The sequence below is a fragment of the Pleurodeles waltl genome, chromosome 6 (genome assembly GCF_031143425.1).
Source record: "Pleurodeles waltl isolate 20211129_DDA chromosome 6, aPleWal1.hap1.20221129, whole genome shotgun sequence".
Classification (NCBI taxonomy): Eukaryota; Metazoa; Chordata; class Amphibia; order Caudata; family Salamandridae; genus Pleurodeles; species Pleurodeles waltl.
The window spans coordinates 1641745441-1641773282 of NC_090445.1; the positions used below are offsets into that span (position 1 = coordinate 1641745441).

Genomic DNA, 27842 nt, shown 5'->3' on the forward strand with positions numbered 1-27842 from the left:
CAGATGGCTAGTGGCTTGATTATGATCGGCCAGGGCGTTTCTAGATTAGAATTTGAGTGGGTTGGAGTGAAGCCGGAGGGATGTGGATTTTTCTGCAAGTTGGGGATAAGTGGGAGTTGTTTTCTAGCAAGTTTCATGAGGATCGATCAAGTAGAAGTAGTTGAAAAGTTACTTACCTTTGTTAACTCCTTATCTGGTAGAAACATATTTTAGTTGCATATTCTTTCCTTTGAATTTCTCCCAGGGGTCAGACTGGATCTGGAGAAGTTTCTGAGCAGTACCCCTGTGTGTCATTAAGTGGCGTTGATTTGCATTGCATCTGTTGTCACCCCAGATATGATGTTGTGGGTCCAATATAAGTGCCACCCTGGCTCGCTGACGTCAGACCTTTTCTTCCCATGCCAGTTAGTGTCAATCTGAAGAGAGCTACTTCTCAATCACTTTTTTGACTGGCCTTTTTTTGGCTTTTGATTGAATATTTTTTGTGTTTTCAACTCCTGGTGTGTCGAGGGTGTCATTGAGGAAGACTGGGTTTAAGCCCTGTGGTTCCTGTCATAGGGTGTTGTCTGTGACAGATCCGCACCTTGTGTATCTTTGGTGCCTGGAGTGAGACCACAACCCAAAGTCATACCCAGAGTGTCACGCCATGCATCCAAAGACTTTGAGGGAGTGGGCCCTGAAACTGATGGCAGCCCAAAGGTCGACTCAGCGCAAGTCGAAGTCCCGGTCTGGAGGAAGTCCTGGGAGCAGTTGCGGAGTCCTTCATCGTCAACATCCCACTTCAAGTCCTCGGGATGATTAGGTAAGTCGAGGCACAGCAAGAATAACAAGAAGTCAAAGCATACTTTGACTTCTCCTCATCTGTCAGCCTATGAGATGAGGGAGCGTCTGCGCTCTAGGCCTCGTTCTGAGGAACCTGTGCCGACTCCACATCTACCCGAGTTTTCAGGAGCCAAAGCGATCCCAACCCAGAGAGTTGTACAAATACATGCAGCTCATTTTTGGGCAGCCTGAATCTGATGGAGGGCCTTCGGCCCTGTGGAATTGGAAGGGGCTCCTTTGTGTTCTGCACCGGTGGTACTGACCTTGGCGCTGAGGGGCACCCATGGATCTGGTCCTGGATCCGGACTGGCGTCGGTCGTAACACCCAGACCTTCCCAGGTGCTGTCCCTTTTCTCATTGCTAACTTCGACATTGAGCCAGATGGGCATCGTACGACGTAAACTCTGATGCTTGCAGGAGACTTGCCTTCTTGCTGGATCCTGAGCTCCTTTCTTATAGGCTAGTCTACAGTGAGGAATGGGATGGATTGCTGGATCCTTTAGAATACCAGCTCCAAGACCCTATGGACTAGTGTACAGGCTTGGGTGAGGCCAGTGGACAGGATACTTCTCCAGAAACTGGCATGCTTTCTCCTCCTACCGTGGCAACAGAGGAAGGAACTTACTCAATGGTGGTGAGAAGAGCAGCTAAGGTCTTGGACCTTGAGTTGCTTTCAGTGGCAGTCAGGACTAACCTCCTGACAGAGTTGCTTAAGCATGTGGTTTCCCCCTCAGAACCCATGCTCCCCTTTAATGAAGCCCTAATGGATGTCCTACTGGGTACCTGGTCCAAACCCAGCACAAGGGCTCCTGTGAACAGGACAATTACCGGCTGCCATTGCCCTGCTCCGCTCTGGGGGAACAGAAGTTTTTTGACGCAACATCCAAGCCTCTGCTTCCCAGGGCGCGTTCCCTTCTGTAACTCTGGATAGGGAATCCAAATGTTTGGATGCTCTCGAGAAGAAGATTTCTAATTCCTCCAGTCTAGCATTGCGGTCCGTGAACACCGTATGCCTTGCGGGCATTTATTTCCACAGATGTGCATTGCCATTTGTGTGTCAGTGCACTGGGAGGAAAACACTGCAAAACACAGCAAGCCAGCGTCTGCAGGCATATAACGTAGGTTAAGGATGTCAATAAGCATGATGTGTCAGGTCATGCCTTAAGTTTTGTAACTCTTGGGTCCTGATCTCTCTGAGACAATACAGATATCGAGGTTCTCATTACAAATGCAATATCTTTGGTGGGACCTCCTAATTTATATCTAACTGTTGTGTATGTGCATTGTGATCTGCATCTTTCTTCTCACCCTTTTCTCGGTCTACTATTTCGATCATGGGTGCCTTCTCCAGAGTTCTCAACACACTGTCCGTGACACAACAAATAGCTATGGCCCTTGTCTTCATGTAGCAGGACTGCTAAATAGAGCTTTTACATTTCGGTGTGACAGTAGCAATAAAAATTCAGCACAAATAGAACGATTGGAGGAAATACACCAGTTTGTGCCATCCTTATCAGATGTGTGCTCCTTTACTGAAGAAAATGCAGCTTTCTACCTCTGATGCAGCCATACCCTGGGCTAATCGAGGTTGTGAATGCACTGCATCGAGGAACTAGTGGGATATTGGGTCAAACAGGGCAGTCGATAACGAAACTGAGGCGGAGGTATACAAGTACCCCACAGACAATTTATGACATGAGTCTCCCTCTGGACTCATTTCAACTGAAATACTCTGGTGCCAGCACTGATATATGAGGGGAAGTTACCACCTCATCTGTTAAGGTCTCTCCAGCTTCCCAGCCTAAAGTCAACCACAATGCCCAGCCTCTGCTCACAGAGACGGAGGCATGAGGTGATCAGGGTAATGAGTGCCAGGCCCAAAAGAATGGAAAGGCAGAGTCGACTGCCGACCAAAGAAGGTGGGGTATGTGAAAGGGGGAAAAAGCTTGGCATCCATCAGGTGCTGTCTTTCTCCAAGACCACAATGACCTCACATTATTGACCAGATAAGGGACATCAACTTAAAGCAATTGATGGATAGGGCAGAGTGGTTCTGTTAGGCACTGAGGAGGCCAGCAGCCAATCATCTACAGTGTCCAAGGCTCTGAGGTTTGTGGCTGCATCAGCTACGCGGTATGGGAAACCACCCCGCTAGCAGACCCGTGCGCCATTTGCTACATCGTTTAAAAGGCACTAGGATCTACCTAAGCCATTTTTACCCTACGACATAGGAACCTATGCGTGCAGTTTCCAGACATTCTGTTCTGCATCGCTACACTAAACCTTCAAGGCACTGCATTTCAGATTCATGCTGGGTACGCTACCATTATTGCTACTAGCAACTCAGCAATTAGGACATTCAGACAGGGCAGTGAGTGAAAGTAAAAAAATAAATAAATAGATATCCCACACCCTGCCCAAACTTGGCTCGTGGATGTGTCCCAATGGACATATAGGTACATTCTTTTCCTTAATGGAAGTCTTTGTCTCGGTCTAAACCACCCTAAAGAACTCCTAAAGTCTTGTATAGTCATATATACATTTCTCATAGCTGAACAGACCTAAGCAGCTTGATAAGATAAAACGAGGATTACTTTACTGTAAGCTTCAGGTGAGGTTCAAATTCGATTGTGTCCTTCTGGATGGGATAACCTTAAGTAATCAAGGATTCCTGAGGCGAGGATGATGTCATAATACATTATTGTAACTGAGGTTTAAATTATAAAATGGCTGGCAGTAAATGCAAAATAATCCTATAGACAGTTGTATAATGATTGTACTTCCGTAACTGCGACAGTTACAAAATATTATTCCTCAGATACAACAATATTTCACAAATATAAATCAAGACATTATCGAATGGGTGTTGTAGACTGGGAGATTTTAAAATAAGCCTACTAATCCTAGTGATTCATCCTTTTAACCCACAGAGGATGTCAGTGGCCTGGATGTGGCACGTGGTTTGGTGTGGACCTCCTACAAAAAGACTCATACCTGTTATATATCCTGGAGCTGCTGTTGCGCCAAGAAATGCCCCTCGTGTCAATGCCGCCCTTCCTCTGCCTCGGGCTGCTTGGACAGCTGCAGACACTGCTGAATTTACAACACCTTTATTCTGTTAAAAAGCACAGCAACATATTTATGCTCACAAAGCAAGTAAGATAAACAAATGCAAAACATGAACAAAAACAAGCAACACTGGTCGTTTTTTAAATATTTTTAACACGTGTCTAATACCTGAAAAAATTAAAGAGTCCTCTTGAGGTTTATGCGAAAATGAAAACATCAGGATGCAATAGATCTGTTCCTTCTTTGGAAAAAAAAAGTACAACTCTCAACTTTCTCCACCACTCCTTGGAGACCTCCAAGTCCATTCTCTGGTGTTTGAATAACAGCATAAAAACATTCTCATAATGGATTTATGTGATTTAACAGCTTCATGGCACATAATCAGGCATATTTGTAAAACCAGTCAAGGACAAGGGTTTTTCGAAGTGTTTTAAAACCGGAATCCGAAAAATGTCAAGGAAACCCGGAGCATCCCTATGAAGGCCATTCGCAGTCTTGTTCCACAAACCTCTGGGCATCTGGCAACTCTTTGAATCACGCTCAAACACTCTTCAGAACTCTGCACCACCACTCGCTTCACACAAACAGCAGCTTTAAAAACAAGCAAAGCGAAAGTCACTAGGTCGGTCCTGAATGTGCCCATACATGCAAAAACTGGCACATACACAACTGAGCACGTATTGTTTAGGCAATGCTAGAATCTTTCTGTGAATCTTTGTCTTTCCCCTGTTATTTATTCCCCACGCTTGTGGTTCCTGCATACCACCAGTGCCACAAGCTTAGGAAATCAAAATAGTAGCACTGCAAGCTTGGGGAATAAAAACATGGCACAGGCAAAGGAGACAAAGCGCAAATGATCATATGCATTTGTGCATGCCTGTGTGTGCTTGTAAATACATTAGTGAAAGACCTGCTGGTTTTGCCAATGCCTGTTAATTTCTTTCAAGTCTCTAGATTTTACTACTTTGCTTTCTGAACTAGCATTGGCACAGAGAGTAAAATTCAGGGTTTGAAAGGAATTAAGTGTTCTGCTCAGTAACTCTTAGAGGTTTGATGTCGACTTTAAGAAAGTCATCGCCAGGGTAGAGTCCCCCACTGCTGGCAGGCAAGGTGCAATGTCGTAATAGGTTGGTGCTTGACAATACGAAATTGAAGGATGGTGTGTGGGTGCATTTGTGTTTTTTTTTTCCAACGCAGAGGTTGAAATCTCACAGTAAAATTTGATCAACAGAATGCGAGTTGATATGCGATATGATAAAGGAAACCATCAATAAACTGCTGCCAAGTGAAAGGCATAATACGTTCACCTACAGTGGTACAGGAGTTATGTTTGTAGTTTTCGTAGTGAGGCACTGGAAGGAGGAGGAATTCGCTGAGTTACTCAGTTTGTCTTTAAGGAACAAGTGGATAAAATCAATCAAGGCTTTCCGGTTTTACTGAGGTAGAAACCCGCGTACAGTAGGTGTAAGAAAGTTTTGTAGAACGGAGTATTGGATAAGGGGAGGCATGGACGTTTCATTAGAGAGTGCAAGATACACTTCATGAGGACAGCGTTGATGTGATTTGTAGGAGGTGGTATCTTTGGGAGTAGGTGTGCCGAGTGACGTTTAATGAAGGGAGAACTTAATTTGCTCATAAATCCGTATCTTGCGCTACCCAAGGCATAGCTGCCAAGGTTTCGGATTGCTGTGTGTGACATTTTCATAATTTCAGTGCAATTATGAGTGACATTTCAACGACTGCGAGTGACACTTTCGAGCAAGCAAAATCAAACGATGAACAAGAGGGAACCATATTAACATTGTAATATAGCGAGAGTCCTATACCTCCTGTTGAACACCAGCCCCACCATATGGCCTTTGATAAACACTGGGAGCTTATCTAGCAAAGTGAGAAACTGGAACAAAGAGGTTTCACCTTACTTCAGGACTTTAGTGACAATCTCAGGCATTGTGGTAATGCGGGAAAACGATTGGAAATGTGTTATTCGAACCCGAGATGCGTGACACTTGACAGGGCTGCCAAGGGTCGGGGAGTTGACTATCAATGCAGTATAGTCTTGACTCCACCTCGTGCCTCTTTAATACACCACTGTACACTCCCCGCCTATATTCTTGCAGGTTTTTTTTTTATTCCTGCTTTCTCTCTATGTCACTCTGTTTTTGCCTTTCTTTTCCTCCTTTCCCCTTTTATGTTTTTCTCTTGCTCTGGATTAAAGTCTTTTGATGAAAAATAAGTGTCAGTTCTCAAAAATGAGTTCACATGGGCCCCACCTGAACCCACAGACTCAAAGTAAGCACTGGACGAGAAGGGGTTAGCAGAATACACTGTTATAAGAGTGTTTCTATCGTCTTCTGGTTTATATGACATCCTTTATGCCCTTAGCTTTCCTTTGAGAGAAGAATGAGTTAACGTATGTTTTTGACAAAAGAATGCCTTTGTTGTGCAATCAAGAACCTTCTTTTGTTGCAACAACTTGGGCATGTACCATTTATTGATGTTTGGTTTCGGGGGGGTTGGCCTTTAGTGTGTTCTTTGCAGCAAATATATCAATTAAGGATTTGGAGATAGCTTTCCATTTGACCACCACAGATCTTTCAGTTACCTCGGCAAAGCAACTAGATCTGATTACAGAATCTGCAAATTTCAGTATTTCATCATGTTTACCAGAGTGCCAGACCAGTCTTTTCAGACTGTAGCACAGTGGATTTTTTGTTTGAAACGAGCAGACAGATCTAGAATTAAGACTTGAGGATGGTGATCGCTTTTAACTCTTGATATAAGAGTATAACCATCTATATTGGCAGCCAAATCCTCTAAAATGAGGGTGCAGTTGATTACCAAGCTGTGTTTAGTATTTTTAAAAGTTGATACTGTAAACAGCTTTCTTAATGAATTTTCACTAAGCATATTTAGGCCAAGCTCAAACATATGATCACAACAAAAGTTAACAATACCACTACTTGACTTGTCAGATGGATTTAATGAGATAAGATGAAAGTTAAAAACACCAGAGACGATTAGACTTGCAGTAGGGTGTTGTTGTGCAAGTGTTTTGACAATATTCCACAACGTGAACAACTGAGTCATCTTAATATTTCTCCTTGTTCTCAGGTAAAGGTTCAATAAGCTCAATCGCAAATGAAAGTGTAATGATACACATTCTAACCATGGCAGCTGAAGTCAATAACCTGGATCTTCACAGTCAAATCTGTAGCAATATAAAATGAAAGCCCTCCTTTAGGGCGGTTTTAGTGTGATGAAGAGGTGGCTGGAAGAAAATATATTTTTTAAACCAAATATTGGAGTGCCTTGCTCTTTTCATGGTTCTTGAAACAAGATTTCAAAAGTTTGTAAAAAGTATTTAGTATCAGTCAGCAACCTTGCAAGACCATGAACATTCCAAGAGTATAGTCTCATAGGCATTTTCATCTTGCCAGAATTACTCAGGCATCCATCCACACTACCAGGTGTTGGTTTAGATAGAGTTGCTGGGAGCCGTGCTCAGTTTTCCACAAACCCTTTACTTTAATTAGTTCATTCACAGAGGCGTACATCTGGACTTGAGTTTGTAATTGAAAGACCCAAGATTTTTACTGGGTTATTAAGAGGTCCACGTGCACCTCGCAGCAATGGAATTATTTGCTCTAAACTAGTATTTTTAGTGTTAGAGCAACCTTCTTTGATGGAGCCAAAGGGATCAGTACTGATGGATATTTTGGATGAGCAAATTTCTTTACCTCCATGGTCCATTCAGCGAAGAATGATCTGGCATTGAGTATTGAGTTGCAAAAGTTAGGCCATGTGGTAAAGTTAAATTCACGTGTGGGGTTGGGGAGGTCTTGCTTAAACAGGACAGATACAAGATCATCCGATATAATAAATGAAAAAAGATGGAACGGAAACTGTCAATTTTACTAAAGTTGCTAGATTGAGTATGTGATGAGCACCTCTAGATTCATACAAAGGATGAAAAATAATCTTTACATCACTAATAAATTGACAATTCTGCGTAGCCCCTTCAGATATCCCTAATTTATGCTCCATGCCTAATTAAGACACTCCAGCCACTGGGCTGGTCAGGGTTCTCTTACTGGGTGAGGTTATTAGAGATTCAGCAGGATTTCTTGCACCATCCATCCTGCATCCATACAATTGCCCAAACTTATTCGGATTAGTGTCAATGGGGCTACATTAAGTGCATTCTCTGGCACAATATTCTCATTTAATGTTATAGAAGTTCCTGATTGGCGAACCTCTTTGTTAATCATGGAAATATGACCTAGCCCTTTCTTCTCACTATTTATCAGTTCAACTAGTTGCTGTCCAGGTTCAATATTAATTTGACTTGTCTGTTTGGAACTGGAAGGGGCCACCCCTGACTACCATTTTGACTGCTGCTGCTGGACAAGTTGGTCAGTGAGTTACAATATATGAAAACAAGCAATGGGCTTCGCTTCATAACTGACTGCTGTTGATTTCTTACATTTATTTTGGGCCTTTCTTATCCTTTTCCTGGCCTTTTTCATTAGGCATGCTTGCGCATTAGGACAGCTAGGAGAGTTAGAGGCGTTTGGAACTTGAATTACATTACTATCACCTATACTGAGGGAGTCGCCACCAATACAAACTTAGCATTAAATATTTCACCTGTATCTCCTGCTGGAGTTTGACCACTACAAACTGTTTGAAAGTTATCAGTTAGCATACAACCAGCATACAGACGTTGTACAACCATCTGATTGATCATTTAGGGAAATTAGAATCATGAATATGGCCAACACCTAAACTTAAACCAGAGTTTGATAGAATTGTTACTACAGGCTTAGATGTTGGATGAAAAAAAATTTTTTTTTTTACTTCATCCACAAAGGCTCCGTCAGACATTACCTAAAACACAGGCACAGGTACAAATTGTTAATTGGTTATTTACATCAAATTGTGCTGTTACGACCAAGTAAGTTAAATTATGCAGTTTGGAGTCTACTCCTACGACATAAAGAGCAACAGTGCTAAGCAACTCCACACGTTTAGAGCAGTTGTAATTGCATCCATTGTGCTAAGCATATTGCCCCCATCCCAGTATCAGTAGATCATAGGTTATTGGAGGGTTTGACATCCTCAGAATCTACTGCGTCATATTTTGCCAAAAAAAAAAAAAAAAATGGTCAGAGGATTTAATGGAATTGCCTAATTGGTCTGCTTCTATGGAACCTTGCTCTGGGGTTTTCAAAATTAACTTTGTGGCGTTGGTTTTAGATGAAGATGTCTACAACATATTGTAGGAACTGGACTAAAAGAATTTATTTCACATTTTTTGTTTGGTTGATCAATAACAGAAATATGCTCCCCTAAACTGGAAGTAGATAAATGCTTTTCTTTCATTATTTATTTTGGAGGAGACAGTGCCAAATTCGGATACATTTGTTGAGTTCGGTGATTTCCCCCAAAAAATATAACAGAATTATCACTTAGGTTGAGATTTGATAGATCCTCGACTAAACTAACATCCTTAATTGAAGGAAATTGCTGCCCTGATTAGAACAATGGTGCACATATTATTTGAGATGATCTGAAAAACAACATTCTGAGTTGGCATGAATTTGTGCTTCTGCAACCATTGTACATGACCCAGACACATTCTTTAAAACGGCTGCGCTAGTCGTCATGTGGTTGGCAGTAAAATTAATAAAATGTCTTTGTTTGCTAGATGAACAGCAGAAACCACTCTGTGGGGTATCATAGAATTACGTGCACATAGAAGTGGACTCATGGTTGACAAAGCCACAGTGATTGGGGACATATCCTCCTCACATTGAGATTCTCCTGGCAATCTAAAATAGTCCACTACATACGAATGAGAGGACTGAGTAGCAACACCGTTGGTGGGCTTGTGGGGAACACCCAAGCCTAGACCTAATGCAGAAATTGTAGCTGAAAGGTCAAATAAATCCTGAAAGTTCGCTTCTGTACCAAAGGTGGAAGCTGCTCTACCCTTCTTTGCTATTCTGTTTTCTTTTTGCGACTGCAGGGTCCCATGAGAATGCCCAGACCTCATTATCTTTAATGTTGTTAGTGGCATTGTAGTCAGAGATGACAATCACTTATACAGACACAAATTTACTTGTAGTTGGATAGTGGGTAAAGAAAGGCGGGGGATCTCACGAGGGGCCTGCATATCATGCTTGGTCCTAGCCAGACAGTCTCTGCTACTCTCCGGCAGCTGCGACTAACACTGCTACCACGCCAACGTAGACCCAACTATAAATTTATTGTAGTCTCAAAAATGGGTCTTTGGCACTGGGGCTGTTGCTAATGATATTAGGTGGGCTGGTGGAGAAGGTAATAATAGTGGCTGGGTAGGAATAATAGTGATGGCTGAGTAATTAGATTAAACAGACCTAAAAAGGGGAGTATCCTAAAACCCCCGCCTGCTTAGGATACTAACCAAAGCAAACTCACAACAGTTAGCAGGCAAGGGATAAATACAATGATTATTTCGAACAACCAATATTAACTCTTGGTTTCAAGGGGTAAATTATTTGCCCTTATTTATTCCATTCCATTTATTCACAACATACAGCATCAGACTCATTGGAGAGTAACTTGTCTCTTATTCTAACAGCATGGCGAAAATATATACAATTCTAAATGCATTCGTATTTACAACACACATTTCATACAAACAATACACCGATAATTTCAAACATAACAAAAATCTGAAAGAAACTAAGAGAAAACGTGTGCCCATCTACAAGATTTTTTACAGATAGTCACATTAACACAATTCACAATGTGATCTAATCTCATCTGGTAACCAAGGGTCTTGCACCCAGCTGTACAATACCTAAATGTTTATTGGAAAGGTATTATGTAGTGCTAAACTACTTATGTTTATCAATTCATTATCACTCCAAGCCCTTGATTCCACTAGCAGGATGTCGACGCGTTTCGGCCTTAACACTCAGGGCCTTGTCAGGGGGCACTGGCACCACTTTCTCTCCGTTATGATGTATATCCAACCTTATGAGTTAATATCCTCTTCTTTTAGTGATTCTACTCTTTCAATTCAGTTTTCACAGCAGGTCAGACAGGTCACCTTAGACAATCCTGGAACTCTTGTACACCGGGAAGCAGCAGGCAGCCTGGCTCCAATCCTCACCAGCCTATGTTTCAATCCAATTGATTGTTTTATATTGTTTGTAAGAAATGTGTGTTGTAAATACGAATGCATTTAGAATTGTATATATTTTCGCCATGCTGTTAGAATAAGAGACAAGTTACTCTCCAATGAGTCTGATGCTGTATGTTGTAAATAAATGGAATGGAATAAATAAGGGCAAATAATTTACCCCTTGAAACCAAGAGTTAGTATTGGTTGTTCTAAATAATCATTGTATTTATCCCTTGCCTGCTAACTGTTGTGAGTTTGAGTAATTAGATTAATCAGACTTGTCAAGACGTACAATTTTAAATCCTGCACATCTAGTGCTTCAACCAAATCCTTTATGAACAAAGATAGGCCATATGTATATGCAGCGTTTTAGTTACAATACCAATTCCTTTACGAACCAGGAAGGAAGACGGTAGAAAATCACAGCCAACAGCCAGTAAAGCAGTGTCCATAATATGGGGCAACTTTTGCAGCCTGTCCAATCCGGCCCAACCAGTTAGCCTTTAGGCCAGTAGACTAGATAGCCTGTTGGGTAATAGACCCCCCCCTTACCAGTGGTAGTCTGGGATTTGCAAGCAGCAGCAGTAGCCAACAGCTACCTGACGCTTAATCAGCGATGCTCTAATGCCGGTTCCCACACTGGCACATCAGCATCAGGGGCTCCAATGGTGGTTTGTGCACCTTCATGAACCGACTCCAGTAGTCCAAGGACCCGCAGCTTGCAGTTCTCTCTCACGTGCACAGCAGCTTGCAAGAAGCTTGCGTCTCCTCCTTGCAATTTCTCCCCCTCCACGTTGACGTAGTGCGTAACCGAGTCACCTTGGAAAATCTCCCTGGATTCATTAGGCGTGTGTCACAAAAAGGATGCAGGGGGCCATGAGGCCCAACGGCCTTAGTCAGTCTCACCTAAATCTAGCATAGAGGGAGAAACATCAGAAACGTAGCCTGAATATTCTGACTCGCCGTTCTGGTAGGATAGACCCAAAACTGCTCTTTGTCCAGAAAGGCCCCATGAAAGTGTGTCTGAGAGGAAATCAGGTGGGACTTCGGCACCCTGATAGTGAACCCCAGTGAATGCAGGTGGTCCCTCTAAATCTGGAGGTAAGAATAGACTGCCAGGGGCAAGCTTGCCTTTAACACTCAACAGTCACAGTAGGGAAAGACTGGAACCCCTGACCTCACCAGATGTTCTACAACCACCGCCATCACTTTAGTGAACACTTAAGGGGCGCTGGTGAGGCCAAGGGGAACCACAAAAAACTAAGTGCTCTTGGCTCACCTCCACTCGCCTGTGGACTACTGGTGCTGGGTTTCCTGAACAAGGATGTGGAAATATGCTACCTGCAATTCCAAAGCCACATCCAGTCTCCAGGGTCCAAGACATACAGGGCGTGAGCTAAGTTGAACTTTTGGAACTTCTCCTCTTCATGAAGAATGTGAGAAGGTGCAAATCCAGGATAGGACAAAGACCTCGGTTCTTCTTTTGGTACCAGAAAGTAGCAGGAAAGCAACAACGACCTTCTTCTGATGCCAGCACTCACTCAATAGCTCCTTTGGCCTGACAGAGCAAGGAGAGATGGCCCGCTGTCAGCCAGCCGTAAGTGGGTAGCATGATTGGAGGGGCTTACAGAAAGAGGATGGAGTAGCATCTGTGGAGGATTTGCAAAGCCCACTTTTCGGATGTTATAGCCTTCCAGTCAGGCAGGTGATGGCGTATCCTGGCCTCCAGTGGGTGCTCGTGTTGGTATAAGGGCAAACAAACAGTTTGGAGGCTGCGGCTTCTGAGGCAGTTGTGAACTGACCAAACCTCTGGTTGATGGTCCCACGTGATCTGTGGAAACCGCATCTACAGCAGCCACAAAAGGGCTGGGAAGTCTGTTGGCCTTGGTGGACAAAGACGCAGTCAGTAGCCCCTACCATAGCCAGAGAAGGGGCAAAAGGTCAAGGAAAAGCTTAAGGACATGGCTGTAGCTCTATCATCGTTAAAGTGCTACAGTGTGGAGTCTGCCTTCTCACCAAACAGGTGAGAGCCATGAAAAGGCATGACCATAAGCGAAGCGTGGACATTCCCCGAGAAGTCTTAGTGCCACTGACTATGAAAACGCTCTGCCCAGCAAGTCAGTCGTGTCAAGCTCACGTCTGATGGTGAACTGTGCTGCATCTAGCCCATCAGCAATTGCTTGAGAGACTATGGACTGGGCCTCTTCCGAGACCAGTGGGCAGCACCTGTGCAACCAAATCCCACACCGCATGTTGGTATTGTCCCAAAAGGCAAGTGATGCTCACTTACCGGAGTGCTAGGGTGGTGGATAGAAAAATCTTCTCACCAAAGATATACAGCCTTATGGATTCCTTCTGCAGTGGAGTGGTAGGGAACGTGTCAAGACTGATACTGCAAGTGGAGGCTTGGACCACCAAGCTCTCCGGGGTGGAGTGGTGGATGACAAAACTGGGGTCCCCAGGAGCGGGGCAATGGCGGCAGGCAATTGTACTATGCAAAGGAGCCCCTGTGCAACCCTTTGACCAGACCTCAAGGAAAACCATCTATAAGGGCTTCAGTGAATGGGAATAAAGTTTCAGAAGGGGAAACTCCCGGCTGAAGAACCTCCGTCAAGGCGTTGGTCTTTACTGCCACTGTGGGCAACCGAAGGTCCAAGACGTCAGCTGCCCTCCGCACAACCACTATGAATGAGGCAGCCTCCTCCATAACCACAGTAGGGTGAGCGACCAGGCCAGTGTTTGGTGAGGTGTACAAAGCACTGGCATCTGCCAGGTCCTCATACAAGTTGTCCTCTGTGTTAATAAGGGGATGATGGTAACCATAAGGGTCTTCTGACCACTCCCAATCGACACCTTCTCCAGGCTTGTCAAAAGATAAACGTACTGCCTCCGGCTTGGAAGGCATGGTAACAGTCGGTGCCGGAGTAGAGTGATGCCATCCGGCTTCATGGCAGTCAGCTACAACAATGGGGCTAGTGCAGCAGCAAGGAGGCGGCGGTGGGGTGACAGAACAGGAGCGGGTGCCAAGGAAGGTGTGGTCTTGCGGGCAGTGCTGCTCAGGATCCAGCATCGGACCCAAGGGACTTAACTGGTGCTGAGGGCAGACCTGTCGGTGGAGAACCAGTAGGGTCCCCCCCTGCACCTGTGGGCCCGAAAGCACTCCTGAGGCATCGGGCTGCCCAAATATGTGATTCCTAGCCTCATAAAAATCCTTGAGTTGGGTAAGGGATGCTCTCATTCTTTGGGAGGCGTGGAACGGACCCTGGCACAGGCTCCACCATGGAACAAGCATAGATCCCGATGACCTGGACCGCCACAGAGAAGTCAAAGACTGCTTAGACTTTTTTTTCTTGTGGGACTTAGTCAACGACTTGGATTGAGATGACTATTTTGAGGAGCTCGTTTGTGAGAACATCACAGGGTCAGAGGTTGGGCGGTGAAGCGCTTGAGAGACCGCTCACTTAGCACCTTCGGGTTCATGGCACCACAGTCCTGCCAGGTCTTGGAGTTGTGGTCCTGCTGCAAGCACAAGAGGCAAATCAAATGAGCGTCTGTCACAGACATGAACCACATGGTTTAAAGCCTGTTGGCTTCTTAGAAGTCATCCCTAAAACACCAGGAGATAAAATCTAGAGAAAAGCTTTGACAAAACGTTGAGGAAAAGTCAGTTAAAAAAAAAAAATAATAACTGAGGGTAGGTCTCTCTAGATCTGCATGACTGGCACAGAAAAAGAAATGACGTCAGGGTGATGCCTATATAGGCAAAAAGCATGTCACTTCTGGCGTGGACGACATCAATGTGGAGCCGAATGATGCCATCTACCGGCGAGCAGGGGTACTGTTTGAAAATATCCAAATCCAGTCTGAAACCAGGGGCTTATTCCAGGGTAAGGAATATGCAGCTAGAAGGCTCTATCGGAAAGATAGGGTCATTCATCAAATATTCAGCAATAGCTTTTCCCCCTTACTGGAGCTTCCTTATGTATCCAGGAACGTCTATACTATTCCTTTGATAAAAAAAGACCTTTGCAAGAAACTATCCATATGCATTCCTTAGCTGAAGCTCATCCATTACAAGGAGACCCTTGACCCTAGGGTAGGTCACTCTCCCCGCAGCTCCACCTGCCCAGGCCCCTGCCACCTCCAGCAGACCGTAAGTGCCCCTTTGCGCTCCCCCCTGTCCAGCCCCTCGATTTTCTTCTGTCTTCTGTGCTCTCTCTCTGTGTCCAAACTCCTTGTTTTTCTTCTGCTCTCCCTCTGTGTCCAAACTCCTTGTTTTTCTTCTGCTCTCCCTCTGTGTCCAAGCTCCTCGTTTTTCTTCTGCTCTCCCTATGTCCAAACTCCTCGTTTTTCTTCTGCTCTCTCTCTCTCTGTCCAAACTCCTTGTTTTTCTTCTGCTCTCTCTCTCTCTGTCCAAACTCCTTGTTTTTCTTCTGCTCTCTCTCTCTCTGTCCAAACTCCTTGTTTTTCTTCTGCTCTCTCTCTCGGCGTCCAAACTCCTTGTTTTTCTTCTGCTCTCTCTCTCGGCGTCCAAACTCCTTGTTTTTCTTCTGCTCTCTCTCTCGGCGTCCAAACTCCTCGTTTTTCTTCTGCTCTCTCTCGGCGTCCAAACTCCTCGTTTTTCTTCTGCTCTCTCTCGGCGTCCAAACTCCTCGTTTTTCTTCTGCTCTCTCTCAGCGTCCAAACTCCTCGTTTTTCTTCTGCTCTCTCTCTCTGTCCAAACTCCTCGTTTTTCTTCTGCTCTCCCTCGCCGTCCAAACTCCTCGTTTTTCTTCTGCTCTCTCTCGGCGTCCAAACTCCTTGTTTTTCTTCTGCTCTCTCTCTGTCCAAACTCCTCGTTTTTCTTCTGCTCTCTCTCTGTCCAAACTCCTCGTTTTTCTTCTGCTCTCTCTCTGTCCAAACTCCTCGTTTTTCTTCTGCTCTCTCTCGGCGTCCAAACTCCTCGTTTTTCTTCTGCTCTCTCTCTGTCCAAACTCCTCGTTTTTCTTCTGCTCTCTCTCTGTCCAAACTCCTCATTTTTCTTCTGCTCTCTCTCTGTCCAAACTCCTTGTTTTTCTTCTGCTCTCTCTCTGTCCAAACTCCTCGTTTTTCTTCTGCTCTCTCTCTCTCTGTCCAAACTCCTAGTTTTTCTTCTGCTCTCTCTCTCTCTGTCCAACCTCCTCGTTTTTCTTCTGCTCTCTCTCTCTGTCCAACCTCCTCGTTTTTCTTCTGCTCTCTCTCTCTGTCCAACCTCCTCGTTTTTCTTCTGCTCTCTCTCTCTGTCCAAACTCCTCGTTTTTCTTCTGCTCTCTCTCTCTGTCCAAACTCCTCGTTTTTCTTCTGCTCTCTCTCTGTGTCCAAACTCCTCGTTTTTCTTCTGCTCTCTCTGTGTCCAAACTCCTCGTTTTTCTTCTGCTCTCTCTGTGTCCAAACTCCTCGTTTTTCTTCTGCTCTCTCTGTGTCCAAACTCCTCATTTTTCTTCTGCTCTGTGTCCAAACTCCTCGTTTTTCTTCTGCTCTCTCTCTCTGTCCTAGCTGCTCGTTCTTCTTCTGCTCTCTCTCTCTGTGTCCAAACTCCTCGTTTTTCTTCTGCTCTCTCTTTGTCCTAGCTGCTCATTTTTCTTCTATCCTCTGTGAATGTCCCTTTTTTTTTTTTTCCAACTACTCTTCTTTTTCGGCCCCCGCCCTCTGCTTTCCCGCCACTGCCACCCGTGCGGCCCGCCCCCCCTGCTCCCATACGTCGCCCTCCCTCCCGCCCCCAGCTGACCCCTCCTCCCCCACCTCCCTCTTATGGCGGGCGCTGCGCGGCCGCGACGAAAGCGTGCCAAAGGCAAGCCCGTCTGCGCCTGGACCGCGCCCAGCGCCAGAACCCCTGGCCCCCAGTGCTCCCAAAACCCGCAGCACTGCTACGACACCGCCTCCCTCCACGCACACAACCCGGAACGTACCACAACCTGCTACCAAGCCAGCCCGAAACGCACTCATGGACCCTTCGCATGTCAAACCTGCAAGCATACCTTCCACCGCGACTGCACCCCGTCCACCAGCCCACGCGCCAGCAACCACCTCAAGTGCATCCTCATCAACGCACGCTCCGTCCACAAGCACGCCATTGAACTATGGGACCTCCTGGACTCTACCGCACCGGACGTCGCCTTCAGCACTGAGACATGGATGAATGCCTCATCGGCCCCCGACATTGCCATAGCCATCCCCGACGGCTACAAGATCGCCAGGAAAGACCGCACCAACCAAGTCGGAGGAGGAATCGCCATCATATACAAGAGCTCCATCAACGTCACTACCTCCACCGAAGACACCCCCCTCGCCGCCGAACACATGCACTTCCAGATCCACACCGACCCCAGGACCACCCTCAGAGGAACTCTCTTCTACAGGCCCCCGGACCACGCGCCCTTTTCAGCGAATCAATCACAGACTTCATCTCCCCGCACGCCCTAGCCTCGCCAGACTACATCCTCCTCGGAGACCTGAAGTCCCACGTGGAGCAGAACGACGACACCAACACTATCACCCTGCTAGACAACCTCGGCTTCAAGCAACTGGTGAACACCCCCACCCACATCGCTGGACACACGCTCGACCCCATCTTCTCCGCCAGCAACCACGTATCCTTCAGCCACTCCTCCGAAATACACTGGACCGACCATAGATGTGTCCACTTCACCTTCAGAAGCAAGACTCTCCACCTTCGCACACAACCTATCTCACGCAGACCTTGGAACAAAATCTCCACAGAACAACTACTCTCCACTCTCAACCACAACCAACCTACCATCACCTCCGGCACCAACAATGCAGCCCTCAGCCTCACACAGTGGATCACCAACTGCGCTGACAAGCTTGCCCCCCTCAGACGCCTCCCAAGACAGACCAACACCAGGAAACCTCGATGGTTCACAGACGCCCTCAAAGAATCCAAGAAAACCTGCCGTACCCTCGAGAAAACCTGGCGCAAAGATCACACCACAGAAAACATGTCAGCCCTCAAAATCGCCACCCGCGAACACCACCAGCTGATCCGCACCACCAAAAGAGCATCCTTCAAAGAGAGACTGGATAAGAACAACCACAACAGCAAAGAACTCTTCAACATCATCAAAGAGCTCTCCAATCCCAAAGCCAGCTCCAACTCCATCACGCCCTCACAAGAACTCTGCAACTCCCTCGCTACCTTCTTCCATCGAAAGATCACCGACCTACACGACAGCTTCGGTCCACAGATCCCGCCGACACCCACAGCCCCAGCCGTCACCCTCAACACCTGGACACCGATCAGCGCCGAAGAGACCAAAACTACCATGAACTCCATCCACTCCAGTGCCCCCTCGCACCCTTGCCCACATTACATCTTCAACAAAGCCGACGCCAGCATCGCCCCCTATCTCCAGACCATCATCAACAGCTCGTTTGCATCTGCCACCTTCCCCGAGAGCTGGAAACATGCGGAAGTCAACGCTATCCTGAAGAAACCCACGGCGGACCCCAGCGACCTGAAGAACTTCCGCCCCATCTCGCTCCTCCCCTTCCCGGCCAAAGTCATCGAGAAGGCCGTCAACAAACAACTGACAAACTTCCTCGAAGACCACAACCTGCTCGACCCCTCCCAATCGGGATTGCGGCCCAACCACAGCACGGAAACCGCCCTCATCGTAGTCACTGACTACATCCGAACCCTGCTGGACAACGGAGAAACAGCCGCCCTCATCCTCCTCGACCTCTCGGCTGCCTTCGACACCGTCTGCCACCGCACCCTAATAACCCGCCTCCGCTCCACCGGTATCCAAGGACAGGCCCTGGACTGGATCGCCTCTTTTCTCTCTGACCGCTCCCAAAGAGTCTACCTCCTGCCTTTCCGCTCGGATCCCACTGAGATCATCTGCGGCGTCCCACAGGGCTCCTCGCTCAGCCCTACTCTCTTCAATGTCTACATGAGCCCCCTCGCTGACATCGCACGCAAACACAACATCATCTCCTACGCCGACGACACCCAGCTGATACTCTCCCTCACCAAAGACCCAGCCACCGCCAAAACCAACTTGCAGGATGGAATGAACGACGTCGCAGAATGGATGAAACTCAGCCGCCTGAAGCTGAACTCAAACAAGATGGAAGTCCTCATCCTCGGAAACTCCCCATCCGCCTGGGATGACTCCTGGTGGCCCACGGCCCTGGGCACCGCACCGACCCCATCAGACCACGCATGCAACCTCGGATTCATCCTGGACCCCCCCCTCTCACCATGACCAAGCAAGTCAACGCCGTCTCGTCCTCTTGCTCCCTCACACTCCGCATGCTCCGAAAGATCTTCCGCTGGATCCCCACTGACACCAGAAAAACTGTGACCCACGCCCTTGTCACAAGCCGCCTGGACTACGGAAACACCCTATACGCAGGAATCACCGCAAAACTTCAGAAACGTCTTCAGCGAATACAAAACGCCTCTGCATGCCTCATCCTCGACGTACCCCACCACAGCCACATCTCCGCCCACCTGAGACACCTACACTGGCTACCCGTCAACAAAAGGATCACCTTCAGGCTCCTCACCCACGCACACAAAGCCCTCCACAATAAGGGCCCAAATACCTCAACGGTTGCCTCACCTTCTACATGCCCACCCGTCAACTTCGATCCACCAGCCTCGCTCTCGCCACCGTCCCTCGCATCCGCCGAACCACTGCAGGTGGGAAATCCTTCTCCTACCTGGCAGCCAAGACGTGGAATTCGCTCCCCGCCCACCTCAGGACCACCCAGGACCACCGCGCCTTCCAGAGGCAGCTCAAGACCTGGCTCTTCGAGCAGCAGTGACCCCCCCCCCCCCAGCGCCTTGAGACCCTCACGGGTGAGTAGCGCGCTGTATAAATATGATTGATTGATTGATTGAGACCATAATTCACGGACTAAATGATGTCTTTAGATTTATCCAGGGGGAAAACAAAGAAAGGGAAAAATCATTGGGTTAATATTGAAATATTTGACCGTTTTTAGCATGAAAAACTGTTTAAGTATCTTACAAGCGTTTGGAACACAGGTCTACTATCTTGTGAAACTTGCAAGCAAAAGTTATTGCTACAAGGAAACATACTTTACTTGAAACAGTGTGTAATTATTATGCTTTATGAATAGGTTGAAAAAGGGGATCCTTTAACAGTCGCAAACACCATACTTCTATCCCACTGAGGAGAGGGTCTGTTAGCTGGAGGGTACACTTTCTTAATGCTCCAAAAGATGCCCAAAAGACCACCAGAACAGCTAAAAAGGAGACCAGCGACAGACCTTCTGTAGGACATAAGTGCAGTTTTACAGCACTGAACTGCAAGCCAGATTTAGCCAAAAGGAATGAGCTGCTTCTTCTCTCATGAGGAACAGCCATGCAGAATCGCTTCGACCTGAATGGAGATCTTTAGCAGAAGTGTATTTTGCTTGTTTTAGAATGTCCATGCACTTAGGTTGCTACAGATATCATATTGGATGAACCCCAGGGCCAAATAGCGAAATTCAAAAACGGAAAGCTGGGTTGGACTATTTTCCGTAATTACAGGAATGTGCCAGGAGACCCGGTCTGCACAGCAACTTACTGTGTGGTCTCTTCAGTAAGTGAACATCAGGATACTCTAGAGATATGAGAATGTCAGATCTTAATTAGTACTGTTGAAATCAATGATATGAGCAAGCTTCCATTTCCAGTTAAGCAGAAGAGCACTGCCATCCATCCCTTGCTTGTGGAATCTGTATGTGAAGTTTTCCCTGGAAAAGGGATCTAATTGAGAGAAACCGCTGTTTTGAACACCGGTGTAGGGCCTGGTTGCTTAGAACTCACTCATGGGTCACCAGAAAACGTAATCTGATGGTTCACTGTCCTGACCTAGTACAGAATTATATGGTAAAAATACACTTCTTGAGACTCTGTGGGTGAAAGTGGCCTTATAATGCTCTCCTGAATTTGAAATATTCTGTGTTCTCTCTACCTTGAGTAAAAGTGGTATGAGACTTAGCAAACCCAGTTCCCTACAACCTTCATGGTGCTCTTTCAGCCCTTTTGCTCGCGTACCGGCAGCCACTTGATTTTCCTTTGCGTGGCTTCCCTGAGCATCCTCCTGGTGCACACATTTACATGCTTCTTCTATTTCCATTTTCCCTTTTAGATCTCTAGCGCTGGCTCACCACCTTTGCGGACCGAGCTCTAAACTGCTTCAACTGGTTGCTTCGGAGTCCTCATGGACGTCCTTGCTTGCACCTTTGGCAAAAGTAGGGTGCCGCTTCTCAGATACTGGCCATGGTCACCTCTCATTATGAGGGGGAGCGCAATGCTATGGGGTGTAAGAACTGTGAGAAAGGTTTGGAGCAGATGTCTGGTGAAGCCCTGCTCAGCACTTGTGCGAGTGTTCAGAGTTCCTTAAATGCTCCTGTTCTACACTGGTTTGCTTCAGGGACTTCACACTGTGTTGCCTCCCCTACCGCAGCACATATAAAACAAAAACAGAGTTAACTACAGATTAATGCATGAACGAACGGTGCTGGGATTACTAGGTTCAAGTGAGGTGTTATTTTTGTTTTCTCCTCATCATGCTTGTGTCAGAAGACATGTTTTTAGCGAGATTGCAGTATCTATTCCATAGTTCCCCTCCCTTGCGGAGTTGGAGGTAGCTCGACATTGGTGAGCTTTCATGGTGCTGTTAACTGTGGAGTTTAGTTCCCAGATAAGGATACGTCTATAGCTGCGATGCCAGACTATAGGGAGGCAGCTTCTTTGGAGGAGGAATAATGCTGTGAACAGAGCATGACCTTCATTCATCTGGAGGCTGGCATCTCTGAAGCTATTTGCAGTACTCAGCGATGAGTCTTTCTACCCAGGACCCAACCAGCTTCACAAGATCTTCCTGATATGGAACTGCAGACACAGCTAAAGCAAATCAGACTCCGAGCACACCCACTTCTAAGGCTGAAGAGTTAAACAATCTATATTGCCTGACTGTGCACTACATGCTCCATTCAGGGGGACTTGGTCCCATCTACACAAACCCAACCAAGGCCAGAGCCTAAGCCTGTTAGACGCCCTGGACAAACCCTCCTGTAGTGTGTACAGCAGGTGGGCAGTCCTACTAATGTGATGACATTATTATAGCTAAATGAAAAAGATCTGAGAAAGGGTCATGACACAGAGACCCAAACTTGATCCAGAAGTCCCATGACATCCTCTGTCTTCAAAATGAACTACTTTACCTTGTGAGGCAGCTTACATCTAGGTGTAGCCTTGTAAACCACTGGACATTGTTGAGGAAATGAGCTGCTGGCAGTGACCTAGCCCCTCTATTGATGGGAAAGTTACAGCGACCCCTTGATAGGCTACAAATGCTGACATTTATTGTTAGGTTTGCCAGGCACCTAAATGAGATGTTGCCTGGGTCTTGCAGACCTTGCAGGGCTTCTGGCCTGCGAGAGGGCTACAGAATGCTGCCTTATCCCACAAAGCTGAGACTGATTATTTTTCCACCCTCAAGATCAAGACAATTTAGCACAAGTGGCAGATATGGACAAGGGTACTTTGAGATGCATGCAGGTCCACCCTCAGGACTTTATCTGCAACCTTTAGAAGAAAGAGAAGGGTATGAGATCAATGATCCATCTGAAGGCACTGAACGCATGGCTTGTTGTACAAGCATCTCAAAATTGATGGAGTTTATCTCCGAAGAAACCTCCTACAGGATGGAGACTGGAAGGCTCAGATAGGACATGAAGAATGCATTCCTCTGCTACCCATTTGAACTCTGCACAGACACCGTCTTCTCTTCATTTGGCAGGACTGATACTGAAAGTACCACCAAGCTACTGAAACTAGAATTGAGGCTTCTCAAGGCAGATGACATATGTCCTATCAGGTTCCTGGACAATATCTTCATGTGCGGGGCCCTAGGACCACTTTGGGACTCCATCTTGCTTAAGCGACTGCCATCCTGAAGAACCTTGGGTATGTGATGACGTGGGAAAAGTAAAAAGTGGATCTCGTTTAGTGATGTTTCTGAGGACATGGCAGAGTTAGTGGTTACCGCCTAGCCTCAAAAAGCCAGATATTTTCATGATAAAGAGTTGGATGATTCTGGAGAGCAGAAGGTCCTTTCTAAGTAGGTTAGATAAAATTGATAGGTCTTTTGGTAACCCTTGTTCAGGCCCTACAATTGGGACACTTCACTGTCTTTTTCAGAGACAAAAAACTCAGCATTTGTACCATAGTGCTTGTCCTACGGCAAAGTGGTAGACCTGTTGGAAGAGGCCAAGATAGAAATTCTGAGGTGGAGACAGCATTTGATGAACCATCTTTAAAAGAACTCCTGACATGGTCGCAGAATAAGACATGGGCATAGTCAATGAAGAGCCAGTGAGTTCAAGTCAAAATGGGAGGAAAGTGTTTCTAAGATAAGCCTTCCTTTGATATACACTGCTAAAAGCTGCATACGGACTCCTTTTCAGTGATGTGTCTGGCCAGTGACAAGATCCAGTCCTATCTATGCATGTTGCTTTCTAAGTATGATACCTCAAATGCTCTGGAAGCCACGAGTTCAGACTCTTGGCAAACTTGTGCAGGACTTTTGCTATGAAGTTCTACTGATACACGGGACTATGGATAGAAATATTGCTTCGGGACCGCAGAGACAGGGTAGGTCGATGGCAGTTTCCACAAATGGGTGTTATGAGTACTTTTCCGGGAAGTAGGCAGTGGGTACTCTTTAAGCACTGTAATATTACTAAAATCTTTATATTATTGTTACCTTATACATAGAATACCAGTGAGTGGCTTCATTAACCTGCTTGTCTTAAGAGGATTGAGTCCAGTGGGGATAGAGTAAGGAAATTATGTTTGAGCCTTTATCCAGTACACAGGTGTTTCCCTGGATTTTACAATAAAGAAAGGCACATTTCTTTACATTTGAGGAGTTATGAGGATGTGTTTTGTGCACATGATAAGTTGTGTGAATGTCAGATATGGAATGGGCAGTACACTTGTGTAACACTTATTGTGGGATAGACTTGACTGGTGAACCTTATCCAATTGTGAAAAGATGACATAGGTCTCTGATATTTATCTCCCACATTTTAATGGATGTGTGTTTACTTTATTCTTTATTTTTTTAGGTTGGTTTTAATATTTTGAATCATCTCTTCAAATATAAAGAGGTAGAAAACCTTGTGAACACACACTTGGTGAATCAGTATTGCGGGCAAACTCTTCAAACTGAGTTATGGTCCCACCATGTAGATTAGGTTATTAGGATCCTGATGAATTGTCATAGATCTTCATGAACTAGAGAGGGCAAGAAACATGGTGACCCACTTCTCATATTGTTTTTATCCTTTAACAGGGACCCTCAGAATAAAGCACTCTTGGTGGGGTGCCTTAGTTAATTTTACTTTCACTTTTTCACCAATCTACACTTTGAGATCAGTTCTTAACCTACATATAGCTTCATTCACATCAGATGGAGTAAAAACTCTGGAAAGGAGCCCATTCTTCGGGGCCCGTTGGGCATGACATCGCAAGTCCAAAGAGGAGCTCCCGATAATGAAGCATGCCACCCCCTTTGAGTGGGTGAGGGCTCTTGCTCCAATTAGAGAACGTTCTCACTGACCACTTATTTACCTAGGTGCACAGTGTCTACGGTGGTTAGGATAGGAACAGAATATGCTGGACCTAGATTACTCACAGCCCATCTAATTCCTACTTTTGCCATGTTTGCCTGTGTCAAAGGTTATCAAATTGATAATACCTCCGAGCAAGACTAACCCAGTGGCAGACTGATAGTCTCTTTTTCTAACAGATGCCTGCAAATGTATGGTAGACTGCTGCATTTTTAGGAGTACTTTGGATTATTTCAGTGGCACCTCTTTGCAACAGAGCTAAGTCAACAAGTATTGGTGTTCTTCGATTGGCATCTAGGGCCAGAGTCGACAGCAGTGGATGCCTTCAGGCAGGAGTGATAAGTGAGAGCAAAATGATATCTTCCCACCTTTAGTTATGATTCAGAGTGTAATGACAAGGAGGCAGAAGACAAATTTGACTTTGGTGATTCAGCAATTGACATATCCAAGCTTTATTTCCAGTTCGGCTAGAATTTTCTTGCCATTCTCAACTCCTTTTCCCCTGTTCGGACTCTGAACAGGGGCAGGCTTCTCCAGCGCATGGTCTGGAGGATTTTCGAGGATGATGGTAAGCTGGATCCCAGAGCTTTGAGACAAGGTTGTCTCCTTCAAACAGTGTTGGGCCTGTGAAACAGGAGGTATAGATTGGTTTGGCATGCTTGGTTCTGCTCCTGCCTTGGCAGGGATTCCAGCCTCTTAGAAAAGGAGGCTGAATAAATAGTCCACTATCTCTCACCACTGGTGGGTCATGTGTACAGGCCTGCAAATATGACAGAATTCCAGTGAGTTCAGTCAGTCACATAGTGGTAGACAACACTGGGGTGTACAGGGTATGAGAAGGATACCTCCACCATGCAGTTTATCATCCCTGGAATGTGAGCACAATGTTGTGCATTTGTCAGTGAAAGGTGATTTTTCCTGGAAAGCTAAGTAGGCCAACTTCATTACTATGTTATGCCTTATTTATTTAAAGAAGGTCTTGGATGGGAGAGCCCTGGAAGAAGTGTTTTTTTCACCGGCTGCGCATCAAAAACAAAGTGATGGATGGAGTGCTTGAATTAATCTGGCAACTGCTTGGGCTACATCCCAATCCAACCTTTTTTGCCGAGTGTGCCACCTCAGTTTGCACCCATCCATATGCAAATCAGTCTTGACCTTGCTCCAATAGGAACAGTCCAGTCCAAACTGCTAGACCCGATCCTCCCTCAACCAGAAAACAATCAACCAAGGACCGGTGTCGCTCACATTAGAGATCATCAGCCAGCTATAACTTGGTTCCAGTGGCACAGTAAGCACAGGACTCATATTTGGGCATAACTGTCATGCTTAGGGAATCAAAAACAGTGATGGATGGCATGCTTAAATTAATTTCAGCCACTGGCAATCACTACAGCCACATACCAAGCCACTGCCTTATGCCCACTAAGCCACCTCGGTTTGGACCCTGCTCCAATGAGGGGAGTCCAGCCCGAACTGCCAGTCCAAGTCTTCCCTGAACTGGAACACAAACAACACAAGACCAGTGTGTTGCCCTTATTAGGGTTCATCAGTCAGTCATAGCTTGGTTCCAATGATGTAGTGAGTATGACACTCACATCTGTGCGTACCCTGCAGTACTTGGGGCACCCAAAAAAAGGTGATGGATGGAATGCTTGCAATAATCTCTCCCACTGGCAACTATATGAGGCCACATCCCAATCCATTATTTTTCACCTACCATTCCACCTCAATCTAAACCCAACCATATGGAAATCAGTCCTGAACCTGCTCATTCTGCAACAGTCCAGGCCAGGCCATTTATTCTGGAATAACTCTTCTTTGAGACCTTCGTAACAGATCATCAGACTCATTCTCAGACACTAAATTGGCAGAACCAGAGGAGCCCTAATGCTCGTCATCAATCTCACCTTTTTACTGCAACACAAATTTCACATTCTTGCGGCAAAATGGAAAATTTGTTCTGGCATTAACCTTCATCCAAACTATCCACCTTTGCCCTCACCACTCTGGTTCTGAGAATTTGGACAAGACTTTAGGCACATAACCAAGCAATTTTGCACATACTGAAGGCCCACCAACATATGCAACAGCGACTATCATGCCTACCAAAATACTTAGATTGAGCAACTTTCCTTCTGACTAGCACATTGTTGATCTTATCCTCCTTTCAAGGAAAATCTGCCTGATCCTTTTGGAAAATAGCATTTGCCTTTGCAGTAGCAGACCAGGTGAGACCTCCATATCTGCACAACAGACAACTGCAAATTATCTTTTGATCATTCTATGTCACCTTTCAGCAAGTCCATTACTTTTCAAAAGGTATAACAGATGTTATTTGGATACCAATATTTGTCACAACTGTGTCAGGGAAATCTTAATGAACAAACCATCCAAGAGTTCTAAAAACCTTGGCACAACTTACAAACTTTGCCTTAGGCCAGCAAGGATAATAATCTGCGACCTTGATTCCATACATCATTATTCCGCTCAGACTAATAAAGTCTAATCCTAGTTAAGATCAGGCTTGGTTTGGCATAAAACCCATAGGACTGGGAATTGTGACCTTTTACTTACCACTGAAGGCACATGATACACATTTCCTCCCATTATACTCAACACAACTGTCAATGACTGGCAAACATAAAATCTTTTTGATCCTCCATTTCAACGATGTTATCCAGATATGTCCTTTGTGCACAAAACTTTAACTCTATTCCTCTTGCCTCCAGCAGTGACTAAGATATGCATGCTTCATTAGACCACCAAACACCGATACCTCTGACGTTACATAGCCGAAAGAGGCAACTGATTCATTCAGATTTCTAGCATTAGGCACCCACTGCACAGAAAATCTTTGACATTACTCAATACTTTATGCTTCAACTCCACCGATTCCTGCTTGGGTATAGATCAACTTGTTGAAGCAGACAGAGTACCCCATCATATGATCGTCACTCATCTTCAAAAACACCCTTGCTTCACTCAATAGAAAGCTGGACAATACACTTATTTCTGCACACCAGAAATATATTCCACGAACTCTACAGCAGAATTGTTGTAACCTATATTGCAAATCTAGGTGTATTTTTTGCACGCCTCCATGGTTGTGAAGAGATCTATCAGGAGCTTATGGCGGACT

At 45.8% G+C, this 27842-nt stretch overlaps 1 protein-coding gene across 4 annotated transcripts in view; it reads right to left on the reverse strand.

Annotated features, from left to right (window-relative positions):
* Positions 1-27842, reverse strand: part of STRBP (spermatid perinuclear RNA binding protein) — a 451011-nt gene that overhangs the window by 32667 nt on the left and 390502 nt on the right. For all 4 annotated transcript variants that reach the window (XM_069241550.1, XM_069241553.1, XM_069241551.1 and 1 more), the window contains one exon: positions 3817-3937. In XM_069241550.1, the coding sequence (XP_069097651.1) occupies positions 3817-3937 (121 nt within the window). The remainder of the gene's footprint in view (positions 1-3816; positions 3938-27842) is intronic.